This window comes from Cyprinodon tularosa, unplaced genomic scaffold, assembly GCF_016077235.1.
Source record: "Cyprinodon tularosa strain WSP-4 unplaced genomic scaffold, ASM1607723v1 ctg73, whole genome shotgun sequence".
Lineage (NCBI taxonomy): Eukaryota > Metazoa > Chordata > Actinopteri > Cyprinodontiformes > Cyprinodontidae > Cyprinodon > Cyprinodon tularosa.
The window spans coordinates 1,420,960-1,440,947 of record NW_024039485.1 but is presented as its reverse complement, the minus strand read 5'-3'; the positions used below and the strand labels follow the sequence as shown (position 1 = coordinate 1,440,947).

At 39.5% G+C, this 19,988-nt stretch overlaps 1 protein-coding gene across 1 annotated transcript; it reads left to right on the top strand.

Annotated features, from left to right (window-relative positions):
- Nucleotides 1-6,761: 6,761 nt before the first annotated feature.
- On the top strand, nt 6,762-8,374 carry LOC119772814 (peptide YY-like). Its single transcript, XM_038269462.1, has 4 exons — nt 6,762-6,977; nt 7,137-7,319; nt 7,415-7,504; nt 8,229-8,374. The coding sequence occupies exons 2-4, from the start codon at nt 7,153-7,155 to the stop codon at nt 8,251-8,253; spliced, it is 282 nt and encodes a 93-aa protein (XP_038125390.1). The 5' UTR covers nt 6,762-6,977; nt 7,137-7,152; the 3' UTR covers nt 8,254-8,374.
- The last annotated feature ends 11,614 nt before the right edge of the window (nt 8,375-19,988 follow it).

Genomic DNA, 19,988 nt, shown 5'->3' with positions numbered 1-19,988 from the left:
CTGTATGTAGAGCCATGAGCTATTTTTTCCCTTTGTTTCAATTGACCAAAAAGCAGATCCAGATACTTAGATATTATATTTAGATCACTGCACAAAGGTACAAATCAGACTTCTCACTGTTTTTTTTTTTAAATGGCGTTCATTCAAGCAGTACCACCGCTGTATCGATGATTCATAAGATGCAGTTCTAGACCAGTCTTCCTGTAGAACTGGTTCTGGTTCCTGTTATGGCCCCTATACTGTAGACTTAATACCAAAACAATGTCTTATTGTAACATGTACTGGCAAGGAGAACTCAACTGATTGGTCCCTTTGACCAATTACATTTTTGACCTTTTATAGTTTTGGTTTAGCATTCAACAAAGAAAGTGTTTTCCTTTTAGCTTCAGCCATATTTATCAGGGATCTGCAACTTTTAGCTCTAGCAGCGCAAGAGGCTCTTTGATAATTTGTCTCAATATACCAATCAGTGAACTATTGCATTGTTTTTATTTCATTTTTCTCGTGGTTCATTTGACCCTCACGCCCAGTAAATTAAAACCATCTAGAACCAACGCTGGGTATGTTAAACAATCCAGGGGATGTTTTCCTTTTTTTTTTTTTTTATATGAAACAAACATTAAGTTTTCCTTCCTTTGATTCTTATGTGCTGTGTTTTGAGTTAAATCACTAAAAGGTTACAGACGTATGCCCTAGACCAGGGGTCGGCAACCTGCGGCTCTGGAGCCGCATGCGGCTCTTTAGCCTCCCCCTTGTGGCTCCCTGGAGCTTTTTCAAAAATTTTATGAAAATCGATTTTTTTGTTTGTTTTTGTTTTAATATGATGTGCAGGAGGTCAAACAAAAATTTATTAATGTTTTCCAATGCTGTAAACATTTGTATTATAAATAAATTTAAACAATAATTGGCGTCATAGCCATAGAGATCAGTGGTCATAACTTGGAACCACCGTGGAGCGGTGCCAGGCAAACAAAGCTGCAGGTGTGTCTCGGAATATGAATCTCAAAGGGAAAAAAGGAAAATAGTTGATAAGAAATTAGGATTCAAATAGACCGAATCATTTGCTTTCATTATCAATGCAGAAGGATTGCCTGCGTTTTTGTTTTGTAATGAGAGTTTGTCAAAAAATAAAAATAAAAATTTGGAAAGGTATTTCCAGGGAAGGCTAAATCAGCAGCCCACCACCAAGCTGGGAGTGAGAGAAAAAGTGCGATTGCAGGATAAATTAGAGGAGCGCAAAGATTGATTTAAGAAGTGGATTGCATTTCCAAAAGCCACTACTGCTGCTAGTTTTGTTGCAAGGATGGAAAACCATCCACAGATCAAACAGGTAGCGCTTTGATGCAGGTATCTGAACTTTCTTCCATTTTTTCCCCAAAACCTAAAAATATTAATCAGACCAAGGAACGATGATGTCTCTGAGGTCAGTTCCTGCTTGGTTCCTCATGACTCAATAAACTCCTCCCAACAGAAACACGTCCACCATAGAAAGATTTCTTTATTGTGTTTCTATAATTTCATCATTGCAAGAAAACTTAAACCGCGCAGTGAAGGTGGTGAAGCGGCGCTCGGTGAAGCGGTGCGCGATGGGAGCGTTCACTGTTCCTCCGTCACCTCAGGCTACTATGTGACATTTGCTTCAGGATAAACATTTATTCATGAATGCTTATTATATATTTAAGCCCACATAGTCCTTTTCTATAGTGGGATAATACACTTAGAGCCCGTGTTGCTATATGAGGCTTATATAAGGCTTTTACATTTTTGCGGCTCCAGACAGATTCTTATTCTTTTTTTTGGTCCAATATGGCTCTTTGAGCAGTGTGGGTTGCCGACCCCTGCCCTAGACGCAGGAACAGGGCTAATCTTGTAATTCACTCATTTTCTGCTTCTTTCCAAATAACTTCCTCTAGGAAATCTGCAGCACATTATAGTTTCATGTCTATTAGATTTAGTTATTCAGTATGAAAGAGTTCACGAAAATGAGCTCGCCTGTTTCTGACAGATAAAAACAGCCAATATTACTGATCAGTAAAGCTGTGTAGGTCATCAGAACATTGTTCTGAAGATTTCCATAATTGTAGAGACTGTTTCAAGTGAAACAGAAAATGTAATACTTTCCCTTTTCTTTCAATAAGCAATTATCTGTATCTTTGAACAGATCTTATTAAATTCAAAATGAAGAATATTTAATAAAACTAAAGGAGAAAAAAAAGAGAATATCCCTGTTAGGTTTATTCCTTTATACATCATGTGCATTGTTATTTTTGTTAGTCAGATCTTCACATTGTGGATGTAATGGTGTGTACGGAGGTCATCTAATCAAAACAGCCTTCGTGTCTTTAAGAGTACACAGGATATGGGCACATCTTGGAGCCGGTCTGATAGAGGATAGCTATCTGTAACCCTGAAGTATAGAAGCAAGCTGTATGAAGTTCAAGACATGGATGGCGTGTCAGTTTCTCATACGGCCAGCTCAACATCAACATGATGCAACACATAGACTCATGAGCTATAAGAAGCAGGTGATGACATTCATCGGGGCTCAAACTTTGCCAGACGCTCGCGGACGTGATTTTTGAGACCACAGCTGTGCAAGCTCTAAGCATTTTTCTCTGTCCGGTAACGACCTGATGTGGAATAAACTCTGTCATTTTTTACTCCTGTTTTTATAGTCCTTTTTATATGGTTTTACCCAGTTTGAGTTAAGAGTAGTAAATAACTTGCTCCCAGGAAAAGAATCGGTGAGAAGGCCCCCGGGGCGCTACAGCCTTCCTTCCAAGGGGACAAATCCTTCTCATTTTAACATCCCATTAGGAAAAAAAAGCTAATTTTTAAAAAATTTTGTCCAAATATTTATAACCTTATCTTAGCAGAGACACCACATAGATTTAGAGGCACTACAAGGTTCTTCAATAAAAGATTGGCTCAGGGGACAAAATATGCATGTCCTATTTTACAACCTTTATCTACTCTAATGGATGTGGTTCTGCAATATGGAACTGATAGTTCTTCATCACAGACATGATGCTTTAACCCATTCCCAAATTTGAGGTCATGGATAAACAAGTATGGGGTCCTCGGATTCTCTACAGAAATTTAACTTAACACTAAAATGATATTGATGAAATTATTAATGTGGTTAAAGATTTAAAAACTTTTGAAAGAAATTCACAAACAAAAATACATTGATTGGTGATGTTTGTTTGATTTAAATGACGTTAATACCATTAGTTAATAAACGTTTTAGAACTAAATTCCATTCTAGTACTTTTTGTGGGTCAGAAGCCAAAATGCTTGGAAACCTCTGCTTTGCAAACCCAAAGGTCAGTTACATCTTTCATGAAAGAAAAACCCACGATGTTGACAAAAAATCACTTGAGTGTGAATTAAAGTAATAATAAATAGAAATTCTATGAAAATGAACAGAGGCAGACAAAAATAATAAAACAGGCTTGGTCAAGAACACGGTACATACTAATAGGACCACATAACCTCCCACCAAACTACAGCTACGGTTCAATGACTTGCTGTCAGAGTATTAAACTAAATGTGTAAATGCATGCAATGAAGCAGAGGATGCCTGTGTAGACCTGTTGCTTGGGAGTTTTTTTGTGCTTCTTGGTTTTCAAAAATGAGGTCTGATGACGTGTTTTCACCACAGTCTGTTTTGGGTTATTAGCGGTGGTCATTTTATCTCTTTTTATTGGATTTATATGCAAGTTTCTGGTTTTTATCTCGTTCTCTAGCCACAGGTGGCAAAATGAAACCCACTCTTACTGCTTTTCTTAGGATTGCATAACTATATCTCTTTCCATTTTGTTTTTGACTTTCTCATTTTGCTCTGAAGGTATACAGTCTATGAATTCTATAGTAATGCTTATATAAAAAAGAAAGATTGAGTCGCAGAAAATGCATTTAATGAGTATTGAATCATTTTAGTGAGCCACTTATTTAAATTCCACTGGTTTATTAATGGTTTAGTGAAATAACCGTTACTAAAGGTTTATATGTTCTTTGTTTCTAAATAAGTAAATAATATCTGCCTCTCTGTAGTGAACTCTAGAGGAAGAAGGTGAAACGTGAAAAAAGATTCTTCTTGCCACATGACATAATGATGTCGTTATAGGCACTGCCGTTTTACCTACTGTTGTGTGGACATTAGGAGCCTAGTCCTTGATGGAATAGATTATGAGGAAAGGGAAGATTAGTTATAGCCTTCTGCAGACAGCAGTGGCAGAGTATCTCTCCTGCATGAGTCGTGGTTGCATAAAGGTGCAGCACGCTGCCCTAAACGGATCATTTCATTGGCTTCCATACAACATAAATGAACAAAATCAACATAAAGCTTCCTGTCCTTTACTTGTGTGTATGTGATGGCTTAATGTTCCACAGAGAAAATAGGCTGGATAATGGGCAGCTGTTTATCACTCCCTCAGTAGGCAACTATTGGGGAATTAATCATTTGTCTCCCACCGCTTCTGAACAGTTTAAGGCCGCTGTTCTCCACATGGCTGGGATTTTCGAGGCCATTCTATCATTAAATGAAATTTGTTTTGATAGAAACCATTTCATCAGGTTGATGTGTTCGTTTTCTGCCATCATATTTTGCATACAGGCCAGACAGTTCGGAGCAAGCTTTCTGTGTCCCCTTGTTGCCAACTCAGAAAAACTTCCTCTGGCTTTCCTTCCATGATGGCTCATATTCTTTGCCTTTCTTACATAAGGACCAGATTCATACAAAATAAATATTTTCTCCTTAGGGATTCCACATCTCTGCATTTCCTCCAGTTTCTCTAGGATTTCATGGCTGGTTCTCTGATTAACTAGCTATTCACACTGTTGGTTGGTTTAGGCAGACAGCCACGTTTGGGCAGGTTTGCAGATATACCATATTTTCCACTTCTGACTGATTGATTGAACAGCGCTCTTTGAGATGTTTAAAGCTTGAAAGATTTAAATCCTGATGTCATCTTTAAATTAAATTCAAACCAAAGCAGTGTCAGCTGTGCAATATTTATCAGAGTTTAAATATTTGTCAATGCTTCAATTCATGTCAGATGTTTGCAGCTGGTTGACCCTTGGATGAACTTCAAATTTTCTACATCAGAACTGGTTTTATTAGTCAAGACTGAAGGCACAAAGCTTCAGAGCTTATAGACATGGAAAAAAAAAAAATTGATAGAAACAATTTCTCTATGATTTTAGGTAGGTGTTGGGAGGGAATTCAATCTGCCCACTGTGTTATTTGACTTTTATGACGCTGTTTGTTCACTAATGTTCTCTAACAAACCTCAGCTTCATCAGACAGCTGTATTCAAACCGAGATTAAACTTCAACTCACACCGCTGGACTCCATTTACTAGATATATGACGTTTGCACCAAATTCTCTCCAAAAGAGGCTGAACTCTTTAGCATGCCATACTTCAGGTTTTATTTGGCAAAAAATGGTTCAAAGCACCTTCAGTTTACAGATATACTCCTCTTTGAAGAGGTATGACATAAACAAAAAGATTGTGGTTGTAACATGTCCAAATGGCACACGTGTCTGAGGATGCTGCTTGTATCAGACAGCATACCTCAAGGACTCAGTGGCGTTTCCACCTGCTCCACATTTGTTTGCCAAAGGCACTGAGACAAAGGATGTAAATCAGATGCGCAGCAATAAGCAGAGTTGCTGCACAGCATGCATTTAATTTCCAAGAACCAATTTTTATATTATTTTGAACAGGAATGAGAGGAGACCGTGAACTTTGACAGGTTTGCTACAAGAAAGGGACGTCTTTTTAACAACAAAGTTACTCTGAGCATTATAAATGGTAAAAGCAAGGCCAACTGTGTTGAATAATATCTCAATATTTCACAAAAAAATATAAAGCTAGGTGTATCTTTTATGTTCTTTCCATGTCAGACATGTGGCGAAGTTCATGACCATCATAGATAACAGCAGCACTCATCTCCTGTCAAATTTCACTTGAGTGCTTCTCAAAGAAAATAGTTGCCATTAGTCCTGTCTTATCGTTCGGAGGGCTGAGAGCCGCTTGTGCCCTCCATCACCTGAATTAGAAGTTTGTGCGTTTGTCTGATTTGCTGAGCTTTCTTCCTGTTATTTGCTATGGTTTGAACCAGTGCAGGCTGGTTTGGATCAGAATTGCAGACCTAAAACAAATATGTGTCAGTTAGTAGTGCAGAAAAGAGCAGAGGTGCAACTGTTTCAGTATCCCTATAGTTACACAAGATGTGATTACAGCCGCAACTGGATTACTTGAGTGTGATTGTGAAACCTGACGTCAAAAGAAAAAGCAATTTTCGTAATTTTGTGTTATTCAGCATTTATATGAATGTTTTCTCAATCAGCTGTAACATCATCTAGAGGAGCACCTACAGCTTTTAAGATCCTTAAAAGGAAAGCTACGCACCACCAGCTTCATACAAGCAGGATGCCAAATGTGCCTTTTCACCCCATGATCAATATAAAGTAGTTAAAATACTACAAAGTGACATGAATCAATGATTAAGACTCTGCCTCTCTTAGATAATTAAACTCCTTACTAGTTGAACTCAGTGATCCTGAAAAACATTAATTTGTGACATTATGAAGCAGAAGTAATTATTCACTAACAGATGATGGATTCTAATGCAGCTGGTCTGAAATTATGAAAAAGAAACAAGAAGGCATATATGTTCCATCGTGTCAAACAACTTTTTAATGAACCTGATACCTTTTGTGTATTCATAATGTAACGTGCGTCTCCACTTGTTTCACTGCTCGGCCATTACAGGTTTAATTAAGCTAATGAGGCTACAGATATTTCTCAGGAGTGGCTTTGAAGGAAAATGAAATCAGCCCCTCCACCATCCCCTCATCTCACGCACCACGCTCACTATAAAAGACGGGGGCAATGTTGGGAATCGGTTAAAGGAGCTCTACAGCGGCAAGAAAACCAACTACAGCACTTTCTTCAGATAATCACTAGTAAGGAGAATTCCCATTTCTCCCATCAGTTTAAAAACAACTTCCTTTTTGGCAGGACTGCACTTAATTTAGACAGTTTATTCTGCTTTGGTGTAAAATCTTTTAGCAAATTTAAGTAGTTGGTATTTATTTTTCCTCCCCTCCCAACATTTGAAACAGGACACGCTTCGACGCTATGATGTCGCCCACTCTCCTGGCTCTTTGCCTGCTGGTTTGTATCCTCTCAGGCATCAATGCATATCCAGTCAAGCCTGCTAGTCCCCAGGAAGGAGCCCCGCCTGAAGACCTTGCCAAGTACTACTCTGATCTGAGACACTACATAAATCTCATTACAAGGCAGAGGTAAGTCTTTAAACTTCTGATGTGTTCCGCTAAATTTCTTAAAACAGTCTATAGGAGATGCTGATGTGATGCTTGTTTCTTTTATTGATGCATAGGTATGGTAAAAGAGAAAATCCAGACACTGTATTTTCTGATTTGTTCATGGGAGAAAGCACAGAAACAGTTCCAAGATCTAATTATATCAGGTAAGAATTTCACATCTAATCAGCTCTATGACCCCAAGTCATGACATATTGCTTTACAAATTACCATCGAGAAAGTTAGAGATGCAGAATGAGACAGTGGATCCTATATTGGCTCTAACCAGTGATCAGCAGGTCCAATAAAGAAAAATCTGATAAGTCTCACGGTTATTGGAACAATAAAAGATAAAATGGTAAATGTCCTATATTTATATAGCACTTTTTCACGTTGGAGGGCTTGACCAAAGTACTTTACATTACATTCAGTTATTCACCCATTCACTCACACACTGATGGTGGCAAGCTACATTGTAGCCGCAGCTGCCCTGGGGCTCACTGACAGAAGCAAGGCTGCCGTACACTGGCGACACCGAGTCCTCTGACCATCATCAGTACGCAATGCAGGTGAAGTGTCTTGCCCAAGGACACAACAACAATGAAAGCCAAAGCAGGGGCTTGAACCGACAACCCTCCGGTTGGTTAGGGAGATATTCTTTGTAGATAAATTGGGATGATCTTTTTATTTCTTCTTTGTCAGTTGTATTCATAACCACTACCTCAATCACAGAAATTGCAGGACATTAGTTTCCTCTTGTATGTGTTATAGTCAGAATCTGCAGGTCAGACTTGTAATAAAAATATGAAACCATTAAGGCATGAAAATCTTGACTGGCACATCTGTAAAGTGAGCTTTAATGACCTATGATCTTTGTATGTATCCATGTAGATACGAACGGCTCCCAGGGTGGTGACTGTGCCTGCACCATCAAGTCCAGGAGAATCTTAAAGATTTTTGGATATTTCTGTTACCAACCTAAAAACATACGTGTGTTGCATGAAATAAACTTCTTTTGCCAATCCTTCTTGCTGTGATTTAATGTATTTGGTTCCTTTTTTTTTAATCAACTGTGAAGGATGGAGTGAAGACTGAATAAACAAAATGGCTATAGTGAAAATGTTTTATTTATTAAATTTTGTCATTAAAAACATAATTTGTTAGCTTTAAACAGCCCACTTAAATATGTATACTTAAATACTTTCCCCCTCTAATTTTGCTTTTTTTTTTTTGGCACCAAAATGTTTTCCTTATCACATTTAAATGTTTATTTATTCTCTTTAAAATGATGTCAATTGTTTGGTTAAAAAAAACTTTAGCAGCTGAGTTAGTTTAACAACACAGTTTTAATATAGAAATTATGGGGTCACGGCAGGTGGCATATAAAATACACCAAAGGCATATTTCTGTAAATAAAGCAGAAAAAATAAATGAGTGGCTTCCCACCACTTAAACCTGTGTGCCCTGCTTCCTGCCAAATTAATACTTGAAATAGATGGTGGCTCACATTGATACAGTAAGCGCATATGAATGAAGGGTGAACAAATAAATATATCTTGAAAGCTTTTTTTCTAGAGAAAATACAAAGAATATTCTTTCTTGGAGGGATAAAATGTGATTTCTTTAGTGAATAATAAGCCTATTAAAATTGTCTTAGTTTGGCTATAATCCTTATGAATGAATTCTTAGCATTCAGATGTTTAACAATGGCTCAGTGTTATTCAGTCACAGCGTAATACCGCCCCCTGGTGGTAAATTACAGAACCTCTCTTAATCAGAATATTGTCCAGATAGGTATGAATGTTTTATCTGAGTTGAGCACTAATAATCTACATGTAAACTAGGCAGGGCCGCGCAGGTGCTCAACCTTTCAGTTATTATAATAAACTTCTCAATAATGAATAAAGCAGCCTAGATGCTGCATCATCACAATACTCTATGAACGATGAAAAACCTCCAGGGCTCCAGTTGAAAGATCATATAGATAACATTTACTGAAAGATTACTCATTTATACGCAAGGGGTAATTATTGCACACAGCTGAGGCAAAAGTGACTGGGGAGGCATTGCTATGTCTTTTATATAACAAAACATATCAAAGATAACTTTACTAATACATGTTTTATTAAATATCAGAAGAAAGCTGATGGGAAAGTGAATAATAACCCCCCATACCTGTCTATTAAAACATACCAGCATGTACCAGTTTAAGTTTTGACGTCAGAATTCTGCCAAAAGTATGTTACTTCAACTCCTACATCCTAAGAACGAAGTTTCTGGATAAAAAAAAAAACAAAAAAAAAAAAACACAAAAAACCCCCAACAACATTATTATTGGATCAGTCTTATTAAGGAATCACAACTTATCAAATAAAATTAAATCAGATAACTACATCAGTATATATAGATGAGCTTTTCCTCAATGAAAAGAGTCTTTTTTGCCTCTCACCAATTGGTAATCAGTTGGTAGTATGAACACAGTTTTAAACTTGAATGCTCATTGTAGCGACTACCAACCACCTTTTTGTCGCTTGCGGGTGCGGGGAATCTGGGATTTAACACGCTTAAAAGAGGAGATGGAAACCAGGATAGGAGGTATGGGCGTTCCCATTTATTGAAGTACGTTTGTATATGAACAAACTTTCCAAACAATCAGAGTAGCGGTCTTTACATCAAGTGAGATGGACAGGTAACTATGGAGAATGTCAAAGATAACAGAGTTTAACCGGAGGACGCAGGCTATTGTGTGCCAAAGAAAGCGGTAAAAACCGTATGACCTCCCGTCACCCAAAACCCTTTCTGCCCACTCACGTCTTACCTATAAAGCATTCCCCTCCACACCGCCACCAGTGGTAGAGCAGAATATAGGTCACCGCCACCCAAAACAAATAACCCAGAAACAAACCATACCTAAACACCAACAACTATAAATGGCTCCTACACACCGGCCCCAATTGTGTAGACAGCACAATTCAACAAACATCAAAACAGGAGCCCCAGAAATGTACAGGCCCAAGCATTTTTTTATTTTTTTTTTTTTTTTTTTTTTTAAGTTGGTTCAAATGGCTTCTTGAAGAAGAAATATTTTGGAGATGGGTCTTTCCAGTTGTCCTGTTTGTGTCTTCAACTGTACAGCACGCACAAGTCCATGTTTATCTGGGTAAGTATTTGTAACTCTTCCGAGGATCCAAGAACCACGAGGAGCAGAACGATCCACAACCACTACGATATCGTCAACAGCAAAACTTCGCCGAGGTCTGGACCATTTCTGTCTTTCTTGCAGCAAAGGTAGATATTCCTTTGTCCATCTTTTCCAGAACAGGTCGGAGAGGTACTGCACTTGCCTCCAACGTTTCCTGAGGTAAACATCACTTTCTTGAAAAACACCAGGAGCAACAGTAGGCCTTCCTTTGAACAGCAGAATATGATTTGGAGTTAGAGCTTCCAAATCATTTACATCATCCGAAACCTTTGTAATGGGGCGATCATTAAGGATAGCTTCCACTTCACATAGAATGGTTTGAAGACTTTCGTCATCCAAGGTTTGCTGGTGAAGAACGGAAAGTAACACCCTTTTGACCATTCTGATGAGCCGTTCCCACACTCCTCCATGATGGGATGCAGCAGGTGTGTTAAAAATCCAGTCAATCTCTTTCAACAACAGGGCTTGATGGATTTTTGTATGATCTACAGCTCCCAAAGCCTCCCTTAACTCACGCTCTGCACCAATAAAATTGGTGCCATTATCTGATCTCATTTGCCGTACTGGACCTCTGCGACATACAAAACGCCTGATGGCATTGATGCAGGAGTCAGTTGTTAATGAATGAGCCACCTCCAAATGTATGGCTCGACTGGCCATGCATGTAAAGATAACACCGTATCTTTTAACCATAACACGCCCTCTCTTGACCTCAATGGGCCCAAAGTAGTCCACACCTACATTAGTAAACGGTGGGAATTCTGGACAGACTCGCTCCTGTGGCATATCAGCCATTTTCTGCTCTGCTGGTTGTCCTCTGTGGCGTCTACATACAACACATTCAGATAATATCTTTCTGCAAGCTGAGTTGGCGCGAGTAATCCAGTATCTTTCTCTGAGAGCTGACAGCATATGATTTCTACCTGCATGACCAAGCTGCTGGTGGAGGTCTCTCAGAATTAGTTTGGATACATGCTGGTCTTTAGAGAGGATCAAAGGATGTTTCTGTTCCTCAGGTAGGACTGAGTGACTAAGCCTACCCCCCAATCTCAATAAACCTTGATGTAGTACTGGATCAAGCCTGTAAATGTTGCTTGTGTTCTTAACAACAGATGCTCCACTTTGCAGATCTTTAATTTCCTCTCTGAAGCTGGCATGCTGGCTGTAACGGATGATGGCAACCTCTGCCTTAGAAATGTCCTTTACTGTAAGAAGTTGTTTACAAATGGCAGCTCTGTTCTTTCTCATCTCCTCTTCCATCCTCCTAGGAGCTATAGAAGCGTCAACAGAGGGACCCGTTGCCATCAACTCTTTCCTCTTCGTACTCATGCTGAGCAGAACATCCTTTAATTTGAGCAACCAAGCAACTGAAATCTTAAGTTTGGCCCAACTTGAAAAATAATGGACAAACTTAGTAGTAGCATCATGCGGTTGTGTGTCAATGGCATTTATCAGTATATCTCTTTTCACCTCTGGGTCCTCAGAACAAACAGGCTGGGGTTCAAAGGGCTCTGGCCACTCCTGCTCGGGCCTTTGGAGGAAATCCGGGCCATTTATCCACCTCTTGCATGACATAAAGCTGTCTGCAGAAAGACCTCTGGAGGCCTCATCTGCTGGATTGGACTTGGAACTGATGTACCTCCACTGAAACACATTGGTAGCCTCTCTTATTGCAGCCACTCTATTTGCAACGAAGGTGTGAAATCGTTTGGTATCATTACTGATGTATCTCAACACCGTTTGACTGTCTGTCCAGAAGAATGAGCTATTCAGCTGGATAGAGAGCTCCCTTTTCAACATTCTGTCCACCTTGACAGCCAACACAGCGGCAGTGAGTTCAAGGCGGGGAATTGTTGTCTGCTTTAATGGAGCTACTCTAGCCTTTCCAAGCATGAAAGCCAAATGCACATTTCCTCCTTCATCTTGTACCCTCAAATAAGACACTGTTCCATATCCATGGTCACTACCATCTGCAAAATGATGCAACTGGACAAGTAAACGTCCTTTAAAACTACTTGGCTTGATGCAACGCCTCACTTTAAACCCTGCTATTTTCTCCAGGTCCTGATACCATGATGACCAAAACTGTGACATAGACTGGGGAATAGGGTCATCCCAAGACAAATTTTGTCTACATGCTTCCTGTAACAACAACTTAGGTTGCAAAGTGTAAGGTGCCAAGAAGCCAAGAGGGTCATAGATTGAACTGACCATTGAGAGAATGCCACGCCTAGTGTGAGGCTTTTTTTCCACAGCAAGTTCAAAGCAAAATGTATCACTCTCTGCACTCCAGCTGAGGCCCAGTGCTTTCTCCACAGGCAGCCTGTCTCGTTCCAGGTGAAGTTGTCTTGTTGGTTTGGAGCGCTTTTCTTCTGGAATGGTTGACAACACTGCTCGGCTGTTGCTTGTCCATTTCAACAGCTGAAATCCTCCCTTTGAGCACAAATCAGTGAGATGCACCACCAACTGTACTGCCTCTTGCTCTGTGGCCACAGACTTCAGTAGTCAACATAAACATTTTTGTAGATGGTGTCAGTCACATACTTGTTGTAGCTGTTTGTATTATCTGCTGCTGTCTTTCTTAGAGCATAATTGGCACAGCTTGGTGATGAGACAGCTCCAAAGATATGCACTTTCATCCTGTGTTCGACTGGTTTGACCGATGTATCTCCTAATGGCCACCACAAGAAGCGGAGAAAATCCATATGTTTCTCTGACACCTTCACTTGATGAAACATAGCCTGGATGTCTGTCATCAATGCAATGTTCTCCTCTCGGAATCGGGTGAGCACACCGAACAGGGAATTTGTAAAATCCGGCCCCTGTAGCAGCTGGCTATTCAACGAGGTGCCTTTATAGCTTGCTCCACAATCGAACACCACTCGCAATGTCCTCTTCTTTGGGTGGTAAACTCCGTGGTGGGGCAGATACCACACACCTCCATCCTTGGGTTCCAGCTGGTCATGAGGAACAACCTCAGCATAGCCTTTGTCAATTAGGTCAGTAACAAATGCTGTATATTCTTCCTTATAGGCCTTGTTCCTGTCAAATTTTCTTTTGAGACTTTGAATGCGTTGCTCCACAATACATCGGTTATTGGGCATGATTGTTTCATCCTTATTAAAGGGCAAATCCATGCAGTAATGTCCATCTTGGATACAAGCTGATTGCTCCAATATTTTCATAAACTTCTTGTCCTCCATTGACATTTCATGCTCCTCTTGCAGTGTCTTCTCACTGAACTCCATATTGTATTGAGACACCAACAGCTCCTCCAATTTGACAATGGAAATCTGATTAGTGTAAGCAGTAGGACAGCCTTTCTGACCACCATTTCCACTCCTTAAAGGTCCGTTTATGACCCATCCTAATAGGGTTCTTACGGCATAGGGTCCATCACCTTTGCTGTTTATAATCTCCCATGGCTCCAGGAGCTTTGGTGCGTTTGTCCCAATCAAAAGTCCAACATCAGCATCCAATTCTGTGATCTTAATTTTTTTTAAATATTCCCATTTCTCAACATCTTGCTGACGGGGAATGTTGGTCTTTGAAACGGGAATAGTTTCTTGGGTGTAGACCTCTGGAAGCTCTATGAAGTTGTTTTCTTCCAGCTCAGAAACACAGTGGCTAGGCACCACTTTTTCTTGACCCATGGTGCACAGCAGAATGTTAGTCCTTTTACTTTGTAGATTTAGATGGTTCATTAGCCTACTGGTGATCAAAGTGGCTGTACTCCCAGGATCTAAGAAGGCATAAGTCTGCAACACCGTATCTCCTGTCTTAGACCTAACTTTAACTGGAACAATAGATAAAGTACAGTCGTGGTCCCCGGCCCCAGTACAAGAACCAACCTGGTGAGACACAAACGCACTACTTACTGATGGTTCTTCACTGTCTAGATGCAGAATAGTGGGGTGTTTTAGATAACATTTGTCGCAGGTGAGCCGACTCTTACACTCCTTACTGATGTGTCCAACCTTTAAGCATCCAAAACATACTCCTTTCCCTCTCAGGAATTCAATTTTCTCCTTGTGAGAAATTCTTTGCAGTTCTTGACACTTTGATATTAGATGAGGCTGTTCGCAGTAAAGACAGGAGAATGAAGGAGGATTGTTTTGGACAATTGGCTGCTTGTAAAATGTTGGTGCAGAGGCACTATCCGGTGCTGAAACTGATGTTACAAAGCTGCTGCCTTTGATGTTGTCCTTTAATAAGGATTTAGACTTAAATGGTCCCCTAATTACAGGGCTTGGCTTGGTGTCAGAGATGTCTCCAAACAGTGGATGGGACAGGATCTTTACTTGTTGTTCAAGAAAGTTGACCAAATCATTAAATGTGGCTCGGAAGCCTTGCCGCTCTTGTAGTTTATAAGCTGTTATTCTCCATCTTTCACGGAGCTTATAGGGCAACTTCATGATTACTTGTCTCATTTGAGATAGAATGTTCAACTCCTCCATGTACTGTATTTCTAACATGGCATTACAGCAGCCACGTAAAAACAAGGCGAATTCCTGCAATGCTTCAACATCCTCAGATTTTATGACTGGCCAGGCAAACACCTTCTCCATATACAGGTGCTGGTCATAAAATTAGAATATCATGAAAAAGTAGATTGATTTCAGTAATTCCATTTAAAAAGTGAAACTTGTATATTATATTCATACATTACATACAAACTCATATATTTCAGATGTTTATTTTGTTTAATTTTGATGATTACAAATGACAACAAATGAAAATCTCAAATTCATCATATCAGAAAATTAGAATATTGTGAAAAGGTTCAAAATTGATGGCCCCTGGTGCCACACTCTAATCAGCTAATTAACTCAAACCACCTGCAAAAGCCTTTAAATGGTCTTTCAGTCTAGTTCTATAGGCTACACAATCATGGGGAAGACTGCTGACTTGACAGTTGTCCAAAAGACGACCATCGACACCTTGCACAAGGAGGGCAAGACACAAAAGGTCATCGCTAAAGAGGCTGGCTGTTCACAGAGCTCAGTGTCCAAGCACATTAATAGAGAGGCGAAGGGAAGGAAAAGATGTGGTCGAAAAAAGTGTACAAGCAAGAGAGATAACCGCACCCTGGAGAGGATTGTGAAACAAAACCCATTCAAAAATGTGGGGGAGATTCACAAAGAGTGGACTGCAGCTGGAGTGAGTGCTTCAAGAACCACCACACACAGACGTATGAAAGACATGGGTTTCTGCTGTCGCATTCCTTGTGTCAAGCCACTCTTGAACCACAGACAGCGTCAGAAGCGTCTTGCCTGGGCTAAAGAGAAACAGGACTGGACTGCTGGTGAGTGGTCCAAAGTCATGTTCTCTGATGAAAGTAAATTTTGCATTTCCTTTGGAAATCAAGGTCCCAGAGTCTGGAGGAAAAGAAGAGAGGCACTTCATCCACGTTGCTTGAAGTCCAGTGTAAAGTTTCCACAGTCAGTGATGGTTTGGGGTGCCATGTCATCTGCTGGTGTTGGTCCATTGTGTTTTCTGAGGTCCAGGGTCAACGCAGCCACATACCAGGAAGTTTTAGAGCACTTCATGCTTCCTGCAGCTGACCAACTTTTTGGAGATGCAGATTTCATTTTCCAACAGGACTTGGCACCTGCACACAGTGCCAAAGCTACCAGTACCTGGTTGAAGGACCATGGTATCCCTGTTCTTAATTGGCCAGCAAACTCTCCTGACCTTAACCCCATAGAAAATCTATGGGGTATTGTGAAGAAGAAGATGCAATACACCAGACCCAACAATTCAGAAGAGCTAAAAGCCACTATTAGAGCAACCTGGGCTATCATAACACCTGAGCAGTGCCACAGACTGATCGACTCCATGCCACGCCGCATTGCTGCAGTAATACAGGCCAAAGGAGGCCCAACTAAATACTGAGTGCTGTACATGCTCATACTTTTCATGTTCATACTTTTCAGTTGGCCAACATTTCTATAAATCCTTTGTTTTTATTGGTCTTCAGTAATATTCTAATTTTCTGATATGATGAATTTGAGATTTTCATTTGTTGTCATTTGTAATCATCAAAATTAAACAAAATAAACATCTGAAATATATGAGTTTGTATGTAATGTATGAATATAATATACAAGTTTCACTTTTTAAATGGAATTACTGAAATCAATCTACTTTTTCATGATATTCTAATTTTATGACCAGCACCTGTATGCAGAAGCAATGTGATGTTCATTTCCAAAATGCTCCATTATGAGTTCCTTTGCTCGCTGGTAGCCCTGCTGTGATGACATGTGCATGCAGCTCCTGACCAGCTCCCTTGGCTGCCCTCTGGTATATTGCTCTAAAAAGTACAGACAATCCTGATAATTGTTTGTTCTTTCTTCCACACAATGTTCAAAAGCTCTTAGGAAAGATATGCACTCCAAAGGATTGCCATCAAAAACTGGGATCTCACGCTGAGGAAGAGTAGCTGATAACTGCTGCTGAACGAGCATTGATGTGATTTCATTCTGTTTTTGCATAATGGTACAGATTACATTATCATTTGGAATTGATGGATTATTTAATTGTTGTTGCATTTGTGCCTTGTGTGTTACTCGTAATTGTAGATCTGATGGTTGAAAGGGAAAAGTGTTTAGTTTGGAGTTGACATTTACAGAAGGTAATCCATCCAACTTTGAATCTGGTTTAACAGCGCCATACAGTGGTTGTTTCGGGTAGTGCGGCTGATCTTCTGGTTTTATACTGCTATAAACCTTTTTCCTCACAGCTGGCGCAGAGGGAGCAGTTGCTGTAAAACCCATCGGGGTGTTTGTGGCAGCATTGGGCACAAATTCTGTCGCCTGTGGGTTGAATTCAGCGCGTCTTTGCTCTTTAAGTCCCTTACTGACATAAGAGTTCATTCCATCGGACATCGATTTAGATTTTCCTCCAACGCTACTGCTTTCCAACACAGAAAGGCGTGCTGCTGCAGCTGCTAATTGCGCATCCAGTTCCAGTTGTTCCTTTTTCTTTCTTATCTTGTCAGCTTCCAGTCTGTGTCTCTGCTCTAATTCCTCCAATTCATGTTTCCTTTTCAAAGCATCTGCCTTTGCCAGTAAAGCTGCTTGATCAGCCAGGGCTCGTTTACGAGCAGAGGATGTGCTGGACGCATAACTGCGCTTAGAACGCTTACTTGAGACGTTTGAAGCACTATCCTCAGGGTTTACGTTATCTTCGACCGCACCACAACAGTTCTCCACTTGAACGTTAGCAGCATCAAGTTCATTACACGCCTTCAAATTTTCTTTCAACCAGGTGTTCACTTTATTCACAAACTCATTATTTGCGCCTTCTTTCTCCTGAAACCAGGCATTTTGTCTTTGTTGCTCATCCTCGGGCAAATTAAAATTATTTAACAAGTTGTCGTGGAGAGATGATGCCTTTTCACACAACGTATTGAACTCTTGTATGTATTGTTTAACCTCAGAAACATTTTTATTTGACAACCACAGCTCTGTTATTTTCGACTTTATTTTACTTGCATTTTTAAACACTTCGCTTCTTTCCTTTTGCACCTATTCAAATGCAAATACAGTACCCTTTAGCGAAAGTTTCCTTTGTCTTTTTTCAGCTTGTGTGCCCATAGGCTCAGTTTCATCATTAATATCAGTCATTTTCCACGGTGGCTTAATAAAGACAGTAACGTGCTGCGTTACGTTGCTCCTGCTTTACGTTGTCAGAAACGTTCCAAACTGCAGAACACCAGCGCATTTACATTAGTGGCTGTTGAATATTCACACTTTGAAACATGAATGAAAGAAAGCCATCACATTAGTCCTTGGCAATAAAGAGTATTAACTCCAGAAGACGGCCCGACGCCGTTGCGCATCAAAATCCAATCCAACACGCCCAGCTTTATATTTAATAAGGATGACTGCACTCACCGGAGATGTCTTGATGGTATTCGTGCCTCATACCTTATTGTTTGATTGATCTTACTTAAGATGACAGCGATGGATGGCTGGATAAATCCTTCCTTTGTTGTGCAGGTGAGCTAGGACAGTGCGACATGACGTGCGCCCAACTTATCCAGGTGAGTCGTCCTCTTAATCCAAAAAGGTCGAGGTTTTTACTTTGTGTAGCGACTACCAACCACCTTTTTGTCGCTTGCGGGTGCGGGGAATCTGGGATTTAACACGCTTAAAAGAGGAGATGGAAACCAGGATATGAGGTATGGGCGTTCCCATTTATTGAAGTACGTTTGTATATGAACAAACTTTCCAAACAATCAGAGTAGCGGTCTTTACATCAAGTGAGATGGACAGGTAACTATGGAGAATGTCAAAGATAACAGAGTTTAACCGGAGGACGCAGGCTATTGTGTGCCAAAGAAAGCGGTAAAAACCGTATGACCTCCCGTCACCCAAAACCCTTTCTGCCCCCTCACGTCCTACCTATAAAGCATTCCCCTCCACACCGCCACCAGTGGTAGAGCAGAATATAGGTCACCGCCACCCAAAACAAATAACCCAGAAACAAACCATACCTAAACACCAACAACTATAAATGGCTCCTACACTCATATTACTAAAGTGGGTCCAACCAGCTTTTCTAGCATCATTTAAAAAGAATTTTAGGTGTCATGTACTTAATTACGAAAATTATGAAGTTTTTAATTTAATAACTTAAAATATAGTTGTTACAACAATATTTTATGAATTATTTTAAAAGGATTGTATTTATTTATATTTATTTTGCACAGACAAGCAAACAAGTCATATCTGACTGAATGAATGAATAATGAATAACTCTGAATACTTGTTGTCCATCTGAAATAAGCTTGTTGTTTTTTTAAGAACAACAGTTTCAGTCACTAGAAATTTCTTTAAGCTTTTAAAAAGAAATAATTATATATATATATATATATATATATTCTGTAAATATATTTATACAGATATATATATATATATATATATATTTTTTTTTTTCTATAAATATATTTATATATATATATATATATATATATATATATATAGAGAGAGAGAGAGAGAGAGATAGATATATATGTATGTATATATATATGTGTGTGTGTGTGTGAATTAACATCTGTGTACATCATCATAATAATAATAATGATAATAATTATATATATAATATTTTAAAACCTGACTCAAGGGGTCTTATAAGACTAATTTTACAATTCCTGTGTTTCCTTTTGGCGTCACATACAATTTCAATAACTGACGTTTCCAGGCTGAAAGGAGAGTAAATGCATTAATATCTTTGCACTTTAATATACTAAAAAATTTAAATAAAACAGTTGGGGGTGAGTCTGAGAGGGGTGATGCAGGAACCCTTTCCAAAATAAAATGAGGGAGCTGCATATAAACATTCTAATTTATAAAGAATTTAAAGCATATTGATTAAATATAGTTATATATACATATTTTCTGTGGCGGATTTGAATGGATTGGATAACCTGGATGGGCAGT